The 13438-nt window shown below is 41.7% G+C and overlaps 1 protein-coding gene across 1 annotated transcript; it reads right to left on the reverse strand.

Annotated features, from left to right (window-relative positions):
• On the reverse strand, positions 1–10827 carry MED28 (mediator complex subunit 28). The gene is made up of 5 exons (XM_026678816.2): positions 10690–10827; positions 8575–8886; positions 7541–7607; positions 2754–2866; positions 1–676 (listed from the first exon to the last, which is right to left on the reverse strand). Exons 2-5 carry the CDS (start codon positions 8755–8757, stop codon positions 479–481), a joined length of 561 nt encoding a protein of 186 aa, XP_026534601.2. The 5' UTR covers positions 8758–8886; positions 10690–10827; the 3' UTR covers positions 1–478.
• Positions 10828–13438: the final 2611 nt, after the last annotated feature.

A 13438-nucleotide genomic window follows, 5' to 3' on the forward strand; every position in this document is an offset into this window, starting at 1 on the left:
TGTGCATTTTTTAATTTATTTAAAATACAGCTGTTCAGCTCAAAAACTGGATTCAAAAAATAATTTTTGCTTTGTATTAAAACAATTCAGATCGTGACATATTTCTCATAGGTATTTTTTACACTGTTCCACAAGAATGTTTACGCACAGAACCAGAAGCTGAAACTGTGCAAGAATATTAAAAAGCACCATGATTCCAAAAGATAAAGTTAACGGTAGCACTTGATATACAGAAGTAAAATTATCTTGGAAGTTCATGGGATAGACTGTTCTTGCTCCTTAGAATATCTCCAAAGTCAGAGAGAGACAATGTTCAGTTTGCAGGTGATAGAATAAAAGAAATAATACTTTCCGATCCATGCAATGATAGCTGTAGCCTCATTTAGTTAGGTTCCTTGGTATCCATTTTTACAAAAATAAACATTTTTTCAATACAAAATGTACAACTTTATTCTGGCATTTCAATTATGCTTCTTTTTCATATTTGCTTGAGAGGTGCAGGAATATTGGCTGAAGCTTGTTCTAGATAAGCTAGAGGTCCCTGAGGCATCTCAGTAGGTTTCTTCTGCTGGATATTAATATCGTCTAAAACTTGTTGCCAATGGCGAAGTTTTCCCAAGTGTTTCTGAATTAGTGTTTCTTTCCGCTGCAATTCATTTCTCAGTTCTGAAACATCCTACATGAAACAGAAGCATACAGGAAAGAAACTATGAATGTCTCCTTGGAAAAACATTTGTATTTGAACAAAAACAACTACAAAACCTTAGCAAAACAAGTATCCTGATGTGTTTCAATAAACTAACAGCTGCTTCCTTTCCTCAAACCATTAATTCCTTATGATGAATTTCTACCTCATTTTAATTACAATTGTCTCACACTAATTCTTATGTATTGCACAAAATAATAAAGTAGGTTTTTCTCCTCATTTTTTATCAAGAACATGATGAGTTATGGTTATGGGTATCACCACGCTAATCTTTGGCTTAAAGTTTAAGCTTCAAGTTTATGGCTATGGCTATGAACTATTTTACTTAGATCATCATAAATTCAGTGGACATTTACCCAAAATAACATTTATATTATTGTACAGTAAAATAATTCTACTGCTGTGTAGATGAGATGATACAAATACTACTACTCAGAGCATCGGTGGCTGAATTTTAGTACAAAAAAAAACCACAAGGTGGGTAGGCAGAGAGGAAAACATTCCAAAAATTAGTAGTTTTCTTCAAAATCTCATTTAACATCATAAATTTAACAGATAAAATAAAAGTACCCCCTATCTTTCCACAATAGCCTAAAGACCTGGCTCCGCTGATTGGCCTAGGGACCAAGTGGGAGGAGTTCTAGGCTGGGTGGGTACTGAATTGATGGCCAACTCCACATTTCTTCCCCCTCCCTTTGGTTCTGTTCTGCTCTCCACCCATTTATCTTTTTAGTTATAATATTGATGTACTATTTTCATTGTTCTGTTTTCATTATTTATTTTATTGTCCTATTATTTTATTTCTATTTACGCTCCTTTCATTTTCTTCCCTTGTATTATGATAAGCCACTTAAGAGTAGCCCCATGACAAGATAGGCAGCAAATAAATTTAACAAATAAAATACATTAACAGATTAGATATATCTGCAAATCATCATCCTACTACAATGATCAATCAGTTCTTCATTAAGCATATTAAAATACTTTGATTGGGATAGATTCAGCCCTAATTTATGTAATAAATGCTTTTAATCCCACTTATACCTCATAGCAACATTCCACTTACCCAATGGTGAGACTGAAATAGTTTAACAACTGGTTCGCCCAATGTCAGGTTGGCCGTTGTGGGCCATTCCTATCCTCTGCCACACATGCGGGACAAGCCTCACGCAACTGCCAACCTGACCCTGGGCAAACCGGTTTTAAATTACCACCACCACCACCACCCCACTATTAAAGTGGATCCTGGGTGCTGCGTTATAATGGGGAAATGGAACAGCTGGCACAAGGGAAAGAGGAGCAGGGAGAAGAGGGAAAGCGGTCTCCTTCCCTCACATTGGCTACTCAGTTTCCCATTTCTCCATTGCAACACAGCACTGCGGAGCTTGCCCCACTCACCACTGCCCAGGTGCCTTTGCTTCCCCCAAGCATTTCTTTGCTTACTTGATTTCCAGTTCTATCATGTTTCTCGCTGTCGTGTGCAGGGAAACAAAAGTTTGTGGGACAAAAAAAAAAGTTCAATCAATTCCAACTTCTTGCGAGAGAGAAAAAAAAGATCTCACAAAGTTGGAATTGACTAAACTTTTTTTTCTTTACTCCCACAAACTTGTTTCCCTGCACACGACAGTGAGAAATGCAATCAGGCAAAGAAATGCTTGGGGGAAGCAAGGTCATCTAGGCACCGGGCGCTGAAATGGATCTGCCTCTTTTCAGCAGCTGCCCAGGCCCGCCAGAGGAAAGGCCAGCATCTCCCGGCACATAAATGCGGTGGCATTCCATAGCTCCACTCTTGGACTTTGGGGGAGGGGTTTTTTTTCCCCCCACCTGGAAGGAAATTGAATGAAAACCAGAGGTGTTCTGGAAAACAGATTTTCAGGAGGAACATGTCTAACCAGTTCGCTGAATTCAGCAAAAAAATTAGGTACCAGTTGTACTGAACCGGTGGGAACCGACTAAATCCCATCACTGCACTTACTGTACTACAATTACTGTCTTCTAGCATAGAATCAGATATCATGCTTAAGTCGAAAGAAAACCATATTCTTACCTCCTTAATTACTTGGTCTGGTTTCTGGACAGATAATTGTAGCCTTTTCTGTAGAAAAAAGCATTCTGTTTGTCGTGCAACATCTAAAAATTTCTGGATACATTGATCAACACCTAGGAAATGAGCAACAACAATTTAAAGCTATTAAAAATAAAAGTCAAGATAAATACTATGTAACTTTAACAAACCAAGGGAAGTGTAAAATACTTGGGTCTACACGTGTAAAACGATGCAAAACAAAAGGCCACCAGCTGCCTCAGCAACAGAAGATGGCAAAGGTCAGCAAGGGTGGCAGAGGGCAGGGGGGCAAAAGGGCAGAGATGGAGAGGGCAAGGGAAGTTGAAATGGAAGTGAGATTGACAGGGCAGAAGCATGAGGTTCTGGCTTAAAGACTGCAACTGGGACTAGTAGAACAGCCGTTGCTAAGTGTGCTCATGTATTGTTTCATCTAATGACTGCATGACATTATTTTTTGATAGAAATTCTAGTCCTAATTAGAATAACTAATGGACCTGCCTCTTTCCAGCAGCTGCCCAGGCCCACCAGAGGAAAACCAAACTGGTTATAATTTCAGGTTTTAAATTGGGGCTTAGGGGGAGGGGAATGCTGTGTAGCCCTGAGATTTATGTTTGACTGGGATGGTATGAAGTCTACCTTCAGCAAGGGGTTGGACTAGGAGCCCTGTGATCCTATGTTCTTTGTTTGTGACCCTAGAACAGGGGTGTCAAACTCGTGTCGTCATGGTGGTGTGACATGATGTATCGAGACCTTTTTCTCCTTCACTAAACCAGTGAAGGGGGTGGGGCCAGCACATGACACATCAGGCCCGCAGGCTGCAAGTTTGACACCCCTGCTCTAAAACATCCCATTCTCTAAAACTGCCTAAAACGTGTATTTTACCTCTTAAACTCACATAAAATGAGCTACATTTCAGTTCTACCCACTCCAGTGATGATATAGTTTTACTACCCATAATTCCAACAAGAGCCCAAAGATGCTTTTTCAAGAGGCAATGGGACTTTCTGGTTTTTCTTTGAAGACATTTTACTACTCATCCAAGAAGCTTCTTCAGCTCTGACTGGATGGTGGGGAATGGAAGGATTTATACTCCTTGCAGACAGCTGGTCATTTGTCTTACATCAGCTTAGTAATGCGAATGGTTGTGGAGCTTCTTGGAACTGCTGAAAGGATTGTGTTGTGAAACTGTGCTTTCAGCAGGATGTTTTCTGCCCTGTGTACTTTCACTGTTGAGCACAGACTCTTGGGGATGAGTCTGTGTTGTCTGCATCTCAAACTGAAGTGAAACTGGTTTATTTATTTATTTATTTATTTATTTGATTTGCCAATTGTTTACAAATACAAGTATAATGTATGTACATAGTTGTGAATACATGAAATGGGTACATATAAGAAAAAAAAAAAGAATAAGAGAAACAATAGGACAGGGACGGTAGGCACGTTGGTGCGCTTTATGCACGCCCTACAGACCCTCTTAGGAAAGGGGTGAGGTCAATAGTAGACAGTCTTAAGGTTAAAGTTTTTCGGGTTTGGGGAAGAAACACAGAGTCGGGTAGAGTATTCCAGACATTGACCACTCTATTGCTGAAGTTGTATTTCCTGCAATCAAGTTTGGTGCGGTTTACTTTCCTGAAGTCTGCAGTTTTTCTGGAAGTCTGTTCATACCCCAAAGTGCATAGCTAAATTTCTATGGAGATTCTCAGTCATCCTATCATAGTTGTCCCAAAAGATGAGAAGGGAAACTTTTTCAAACAAGAAAGTCCAGTTGCCTCTTGAAAAAGCACCTTTGGGACAACCATGACCAGGATGACTGAGAATTTCCATAGACATCCAACAAGAAGTGTCCTTGAGGAGTGATCCCTGAAGGCAGAGTAGCTTGTGTAGCAGCTGCTGCCCAGGGTAGCATAGATTTCACTGGTGCCAGTTTAGGTAGAGCAGAGGTGACCCCCACCACAGTAGCTCCATCCATGGCTTGGCCTGGGGTGACCCAGGAACCTTGGTAGCTCTCTGTGCAAGAGTTTTTTGGGCTCTTCAATTCCTCCTAACCTGTTGTACCAGGAACAAGGCCTGGTTCAGCATGATTTCCTCTAGCTTCCCTCCAGGGGGGGTGTCTTCCCTCTGCCCTATACCCCTCTGAATCTGATGGGCTTCTCGTTGAAGTGCAACTCTCGCCATTCTGCCTCGTCTTGAACACAGTATGGTCCAGTGGGAGAGTTGGCTGTAGCTCGTTTCCTCCAGCTTACTCCCATTGTTGGACATTGGATACTTGGTCACCATGGCAGACTGCTGTCTCCGGGTTGACCATTAAAGCAGATCTTGCTTAATGTTAGGGTTGCCTCTGTCCATTTCATAGGAAAGAAAAACCCTTGGCCCCATAGATTGAGAAAAGGTAGTTTTACTAGGAACGAACTGAAAGCAACAAGTTTCAGGCAAGATCTCAGGCAAAGCATGTGAACCAGCAACTTGAAACAAACTGTAGAGACCAATTCCCTTGTAGCTAGGCAACCAGAGGGCTGCTGCATACCAAAGTTAGAAAAAAATGACCTTGGAGAGATAAGCAAAGCCCAGATCATAATTATAAAGCTGCAGTGAAAAGTTCTCCACTGATCCTTCCTCTTTTCCATGGCAGCAAGCAGCAGGCTAGTTGAAAGGAGTATTAAAACTTAATAGGCCCAATTTGTTCACCAAATGCTGAGGAATGATTGTGTTGAACACCAACCTAAAATCAATAAACAGCATCATTATGCACATGAGTATTCTTCTCCTCCAGGTGCACCAAGCTAAGATGAAGCAGGAAAAAGCATCATCTATAGGACAGTTCTTCCGATAGGCAAACTGTAATGAGTCAAATGCAGGGGGAAGGCATGAAACCATATAGTCCTTTACCAGTCTTTCAATATAATGGAAGTGAGTGCAACTGGATGGTAATCATTAAGGCATCTGATGATATGTTTCTTGGGCACTGGTGCAATGATTGCATTCCTAAAACATGATGGAACCACGGCATGATGCAATGAGAGATTGAAGATGTCTTTGAGAAGTAGCCAGCTGGTTAGCACACTCCTTAAGTACCTGCCCAAATGATATTATCAGGACCAGCAATTTTCTGAATATTGACTTTTTGCAGGACCTTCCAACAGCAGTTGTAACTGAGCACCAGTTCATCAGGGAGAACAGCCTTCCTTCTGGAGCATTGTGTGGCCTCAAACCATCCAAAAAATATATTTAGCTTATTGAGAAACTCCGTGTCATCCTTACATGTCAGGGAAGCTGCCTTATAGTCAGTAATGACCAGAATACCTTGCCACGTATGTCTCGGGTCCACAGGATATTGAAAGAAATTCTGTCCTTTCTGACTATAGGCCCGCTTTGCTGTTTTTATAGCACATCTTAAATCCGTTCTTGCTATTCTAAGTGCTGCCACTTCACCTGATTTGAAAGCAGTGTTTCTCATCTTGAACATCGCATGGACCTTCTGTGAGATCCAAGGTTTCTCATTTGCTCATGACAATAGTCCTAAGAACAGTGATATCCTCCATACACTTTGTAACATAAGCAGAAACAGTAGAAGTGTATTCATTCATATCAGTATGTTGTCCATTCGATGTAACCTCTTTAAATGTTCCAATTTGCGCACTCAAAGCAATCTTGTAGAGCGTCCATAGCTCCTGCCAGCCACATACTTGTTTTCCAATTGGTCTTTCTCTAATTAACAAAATGGTTTACAGCAGTTATGGCTAACCTATGACACGCGTGTCACTCGTGACACGCCGAGGCACTTTGACTGACACGCCTGTTGGTGTGGGGAAAACCTGCACATTTAGAGGCTGCCTGTGCTCTGCTCCAATCCCTGCTCCCTGCTTGTTGCGTGGAGGCGTGGTGTCACCGCTGCCGCAAGATCTTTGCAGCAGAGAACCAGTTTTAACCGCCATAAACTGAGGTTTGTCAGTTTCATTACCTCAGGAACGCTACAGGAGGAAAGGAGATCCATGAGGTTCACAGCCCTGTAAGGTGGCCTTCCGATTCCCACATCCTGCACCTGCAGCCCTGAGACCAGGAGACAAGTTTCACAGCCCTGTGTGATCACCCCAGCCCAGTCCGTCATAAACCAAATTATTGATATTTCTTGAAGTGACACACGACCCGAGGAAGGCTACACTTTTTCCCGATTTTCGACACACCAAGCTGAAAAGGTTAGCCATCACTGGTTTACAGTCAGCATATTGTCCCTAACAATCTGGTCCTTATTTTACCAACCTCGGAAGGATGGAAGGCTGAGTCAACTTTGAGCCAGTGAGAATTGAACTGCCGGCAATTGGCAGAAGTGCCTGCAATACTGCAATGTAACCACAGTGCCACCACAGCTCTTGCAACTGTTCTTCATATATTTCTGGCTGCAGGCCATTAATCATCTTACGTTCTCTTTGCATTTTTTCCAAAGTCTCAACATCTTTTTTGTAATGTGGTGACCAAAACTGGATGCAGTATTCCAGGTGTGGTCTTACTAAGGCTTTATAAAGTGGTACTAATACTTCACATGACTTCGATTCTATGTCTCTGTTTCTACAACCAAGGATTGTATTAGCTTTTTTGGTTGCTGCTGCACACTGCTGGCTAAATTTGTCACAATTGGCTGTTAAGCCTTCACTAATATTTATCAGCACAATTTCATAGAGGTGGGTAAAGTTCAACTCTAGGGTGAGAAAAAGAGATGAACATTCTGCATATAAATATTCTAAATTAACTTGAAGATGGACACCCAAACTTACCAGTTCTAATTTCTTCTTGATCTGTACCATTTACATAATCTTGGCTTACAAGGGATGCAAAGCAAGCCTAGATAATTACAAAAACCATTTATTACAAAATCAGATAATGTTAAGAGCTTTATTTTGGCACACATAAAGCTATACTACAGTATATTTTTGCTTTCTTGAAAAATATACTTCTACAATATTTATTTCTAATTCTTTATTTAAAATGGCATACAAAATTTAGTAGGTTCCAAACAAAAGAATTCATTTGTCTGGATGGAATAAATAGACTCCATTTTTCAGATGAAGCTGAAGATAAAATTAGAAGGTCTGAAAAACGAACTCTACATTGTCTTTGTTCAGTACAATTTGCAATGCAAACAATTTTCCTACAAGAGTTACAAGCTCACTAATTTTTAACAACCTATTTTTAAAGACAAATTCTTTTTTTTTTTTTTTACAAAAATTCAAATTCTTACAAAATATGGACATTTCACATACTATCTTATAAAGCATTATTTTTACAAAGAGAAACGCAGGACTACAGGGAGTTTACTATAGAGATGAAGTAGATAGCCAGATATAGTCCTTTTATCTGGGTTTCAGTTTGTGTTTAAATGGTCGCCTGCCTGAAAAGAGGCGCCTGTTAATCCGATATTAACAAAATATTTTTTTCTCATCAGAATAAGGAAACATCTATAACAAGCTAGTGTGGGTTGATAATGGCTCTGATCTCCCCTTGGCTTGTGGATTACTCTGGGTCCGATCATCACTTTCAGCCGAATGTACCTCGCTGGGCGGTAATGTGGATAAAAAGATCCCCCTCCTGGATACTACCCTGAACTCGTTATCTCAAGAAAGGGAGAAGTATTAATTTATTTGCTAAATTGAATCAAACTTATTTTCCAGAAACCTATTTTTGCAGCGCGGAATAAATCATGTTTTACGGGCAATACTTTTGTTTTAAGAGGCTTTCCTTTTCCCCACTTCAAGCGTCCGTCTTTCCTCTATCTCTGTTAAAGAGAGGGCACTCGCACTGCAGAGCCTACCTCAAAAGAAGCCTCCAAATCATCCACAAGGGTACCGATCGGGTTTCGCGGACCCGTGGGGTTCGGCGGAAGGAGTCCCGCGGGTCCTTGACCTCCGGGGACCATCGGGGGAGGTGGCGGAGGAGGTGGCGGGGGTGGCACCGGGCCCTGATTCCCAAACATCCCACTCAGTCCAGCAGCCATAATAACTGAGGGCAAGTTGGAGCGATTGCGCAGGCGCAAGAGAAAACGAAACCGCGCTGGCACGTCACGACATCGCGAGACGAAGGCTCGGGTGGGGCCTCGAAGGCGGAAAAGGCATTTTCTTTGGTCCTCCGTGAAAACACGCATGCGTACATGAAAAAAATTGCAAAAATTATTAGTAATGATCAGGAGCAAGTTTTTGGGGCGTTGCCCCGTGCCCTTCAGCTGCGTTCAATAGCCTCTCCCTACCCACCCCAGGCACTTGGTCGTTACGCATTAACGGTCTATATATGTGTTGGAGAAGCCTCCTCAGCCCAAGGACTCCATGATTTTTATAGGAATCCCTCCCCACTTTTCCCGCTTATTTCTGCTAGGAGTTTGATTTCTAAGTACGGTGACCATATTTGATTGGAAAAAATAAAGGACAAATGTGAAAAGAGCAAATCTGCAAGAGATTCATAATCATAAAAGAAATAACTAACAATAGAAAATCCAAGAGCAAAAAACCAAGAAAACTACAAAAACAGTATATCAAAGTAACTAAAACAGAATTTGCAAAATTATTTTTAAAAGACCAATTTTCATATTTTACACCTCAAATCAAAAAGATTTTTTACCATTTCTATTGATAAAAGTTAAAATAACCAAAATAAAGGACAAAAGTGAGTGAAAATTGCAGTTTTCTGAACTAAAGGACTCTGTTTATATTAAACCACTGTGCTTCCAAACTATCAAAAAGCGCAGAAGACAACCTCCGCCTAAGGGCATCCTGCTTTTAGTCAGTTGAGAGAAGTGAAAGTGGTTAAAATGAGCCATTTGCTAAGAAAATAACCTTTATTGCTAAGCAGATGCAAACCAGCCTCTCTGTCCTAAAAGCAGGGGTCGCCAACCTTTGGACCTCAGGGACTACCAAACTCATACTATTAAATCCCGAGGACCACTAATGCAATTTTTTAAAAAAGGATAATATATTTAATATAACAATTTTCTTTTTCATATTAAATATAAATTTTATATTTTTATATTTGTGTGTGTGTGTGTGTGTGTATTTAATTATAACAAAAATGTAAATGCTTAAATCATAACAAAAGAAAACGTTCTGGACAAAAAAACAAAATAACAAAAATAACAAAAGAAAACAAAAATAACAAAAAATAACAAAAATAACAAAAAAATAACAAAAGAAAACGTTCTTAAATCATAACAAAAGAAACGCCTCCCCGCGCCTGCACCTTTCAGAGACAGAAGAATGGGCGGTGTGTATGTGTGCGTCTGAGCTGAGGGACCTTGGGGCAACTGCTGCTGGGAGAAGCAGAGGCAGAAATGGGGCCCCTCAGCCGTCCCTCCAGGGGTTTCTCAGCAGGCAGCTGCCTGCAGAAGGACTGCCGCCCTCGGTGATTAATTGAGGGGAGGGGGAGAAAGTGGCGGCTCCTTTCAGATCCTGGGTGGAGGATTGAGAAAGCTCAGATCTGCATCTGAGGAAAAACTGAGGGGCTCCTCCAGCCTCACCTGGAGGCAAGCAAGGAAAGGTGTCCCTGGGGGCACTTCGCTCGCTTTAGTGCTGCTGCCAAATCCAGCCACAGCCAGTGATATTTGGGGGTGGGAGAGAGAGAAAGACAGCATCTCTCGCATTACCAGAGGAGGAAAGGAGGCGAAACAAAGCTCACTCTTTCACCGAGCCCTACAAAACGCTGACCTATCCCGTTCTAGGAATTCTTCAAAACCACCAAACACTCCCACTTGCAGTTCTCACACCTCAGGCTCTTGAAGGGACCCTGGAGTCAGGTCCCTGAGATGCACGCGTCAACCAGCTCCCACACACGGCGGCGGTAGCAATAACAGTCCCCTCCCCCAGTGCCTGCTATCAGCTCTCCCCATTAATTCTCCAGTTTTGGATTCTCTCTCTCTCTCTTCTCCCCCACCTGTGCTTACCTAGAGGCAGGCAAGGAAGGGGACATGGAGCTGTGTGCAGTTCTCGGCTCCTCCAGCCCTCGCTGCCTCTCCCAACATTGAAGCCTCAGAGACGCAGGCAAAGCCGCCGCAGTGGTAGTGCCTACGTTGCCTTAGCATGCTCACCTCTCGGCCCTGGTGGCAATGGGTACTTGCTGCAGTCATCAGGCAAAAGCACGAGCAGCAGCTGCTGCTTTTTTCCCGGGTCTTTAAGCCTGGCTTGCTTCCAGTTCTCCAAAAGCCCTCTCCTGAAACTTTAAATGACTATAGGCCAGTAGCTCTCACACCCATAATTATGCAGTGTTTTGAGAGACTGGTCTTAAAACATATACAGGATTGCCTCCCATCAAACCTTGACCCATACCAGTTTGCCTATCGGAATAACAGATCCACAGAGGATGCTATTGTCATGGCTCTCCACATTGCACTGAACCATCTGGAGCATAGTGGGAGCTATGTAAGGATGCTTTTTGTTGATTACAGCTCGGCTTTTAATACCATCATTCTGGATATACTGATTAAGAAGTTGCTAGAATTGGGCCTCTCCTCTCACATCTGCTGTTGGATAAAGGACTTTCTTACTAACAGACCCCAAACTGTTAGGATTGACAGCTATTTTTCCTCCACTCTTGCTCTCAGCACTGGATCTCCACAGGGTTGTATTCTCTCTACACCTATGACTGCACTCCCTCTTGTCCCACTAACTCTATAATAAAATTTGTAGACGACAGCACATTGGTGGGACTCATATCAGAAGACGACGAAACGGCCTATAGGTCAGAGGTTCTCAGACTGGTCTTTCTTCCCCCACCAAATCTTCCTACCCCCTTCTTCTTCTAACCTCTGCCTTGCTGGGATCCCTTCTCTGTTGTGTTCCCTTTTCTCTTGTTTGCTATCATTATATTTACTTTGCATCATATTTTTCTCTTTCTCAAATGTTTTTTTAGATCTTAAGTCCTTCATTTTCCTTGCTCTCTTCCTTCCTTCTTCCTTAGATAAGTTTTGGGATTCAATAAAGATGGCGTCTTCGTCTTTTCCTTGTTGTTGTTCTTCTGTTTCCATCTGTTTCATTGTCTGTTGGTAATTGACCAGCGCCATTTCTAGAAATAGAAAAGCTTTTTCCATACCATCTTTGCAGGCTGCTTTTGTTTGCTCATATTCATCCCTCAGGTCTTCAAAAGGGAAAGCCATTATAAATAAATCTTTTCTTTTCTTTATTCCTCTTTCTTCTTACACCAACCAAATATTCCGAGAAAAAGGTAAAACAATCCCAAAATCCACAATCCTCAATAAATCCAAGCAAGCCAAAATTCCCCCTTCCTCTTCCAGGGGTGGTATCAAACAAATAAAGAGAGTCCAAATCTGTATTTTAAAGCCTTATTAAAATTATGTTTCTGTCCTCAAATATTCAAGGCATCTCCTCCAACAAGATCCAGATTTATATATTTTCTTTATCCTCTCCCTTCCGGCTTAATTCCGTCGGGAGGAGAGTAACTTTCCTTTCAGCACCTCAAAATTGCCGCTTTTTTTTTCTCTTGTGGAAAAAATCATCAAAGAATCATCTTTTCCAGGAATTAAATTAGATAAATCTCAAAGCCCTGGGTCGACAGAGAAGAACTTTCACTTTCAATAACTTTATCTTCTTCCTCCTGAGCATACTTGCCCGGCTGCCGACTTCTTTGTGGCAGCCATTACGGACCGCCGCTGCACCATCCTGGTAAAGGGGTTCTGCGGCCAGGGGGGTCTCAGAGCAGCCGCTTGCTCCGCACCCGTCCGGATCGGAGCCCCAAAACGGCTAGCGCTGGGCAGGGATCGCGCAGCAACGCGTTCTCAGACTGGTCTTCTGGTGCAAGAGTCATAACCTCACCCTGAACATCAAAAAAACCAAAGAATTGATTATAGACTTCAGACGATGCAAAGCAGAGCCTCTCCCACTATATATCAATGGAGATTGTGTGGAAAGAGTTCATAGTTTTAAATTTCTAGGAACTCATATTTCCGACAACCTTACTTGGTCGGTCCACACTATGGCCACTGCAAAGAAAGCCCAACAGCGCCTGCACTTTCTGAGGCTGCTGAAAAAGAGTGGTCTGGGTGAGAAGTTGCTGGTTACTTTTTTACCATTCTACCATTGAGAGCATTTTGGCATACTGTGTAGCTGTGTGGTATGCTGGATGCTCTGTAGTGCATAAGATGATGCTCCAGAGAGTTATAAACACAGCACAAAAAATTATTGGTTGCTCTCTTTCTTCTTTGGAAGAGATTGTGAAGACCTCCTCTCTAGAGCACTAAAAATCTCCACAGACCGTTCTCATCCTGGTCATTCATATTTCAAATTGTTACCATCAGGAGACGTTATAGGTGTCTTAAAATGAGGACTAATAGACTGAGAAACAGTTTCTTTTCCAAGGCAATAATTGCCTTGAATCAAACAGTACATTTGTGATTTAGCCCTATGTATAAAGTGGCATTTTTAAACTAACTTAATATATGTTTTAAATAGGTTTTAGATTAGGTTTTTAATTATTATTATTACTTTAATTATTTTAATTTTTAAATACTCTGTAGTGTGATTGTGATGTGGTGTTTGGGGCACTGTGCTGGAGTAGCTTTCAAATTTCATTGTATTTTGAATGCAATGACAATAAAGGTATTCTATTCTATTCTATTCCTATTCCATTCTATTCAGATGCTGCTTCAAGGGCAGTCTGTTACCTGGAACTGCTCAGCC

Source organism: Notechis scutatus, chromosome 4, assembly GCF_049901735.1.
Source record: "Notechis scutatus isolate UNSWTSFEM ecotype Mainland chromosome 4, rNotScu1.2, whole genome shotgun sequence".
In the NCBI taxonomy this organism is placed as follows: domain Eukaryota; kingdom Metazoa; phylum Chordata; class Lepidosauria; order Squamata; family Elapidae; genus Notechis; species Notechis scutatus.

Excerpts from the sequence above, each read along its gene's own strand:
- MED28 (XM_026678816.2), bottom strand. The coding sequence starts at position 8,757 with ATGGCTGCTGGACTGAGTGGGATGTTTGGGAATCAGGGCCCGGTGCCA. Across the intron at positions 2,867-7,540 it reads TCAAGAAGAAATTAGAACTG|GTGTTGATCAATGTATCCAG; the intron begins GTAAGTTTGGGT and ends CTCATTTCCTAG. Across the intron at positions 677-2,753 it reads CAGACCAAGTAATTAAGGAG|GATGTTTCAGAACTGAGAAA; the intron begins GTAAGAATATGG and ends TGTTTCATGTAG.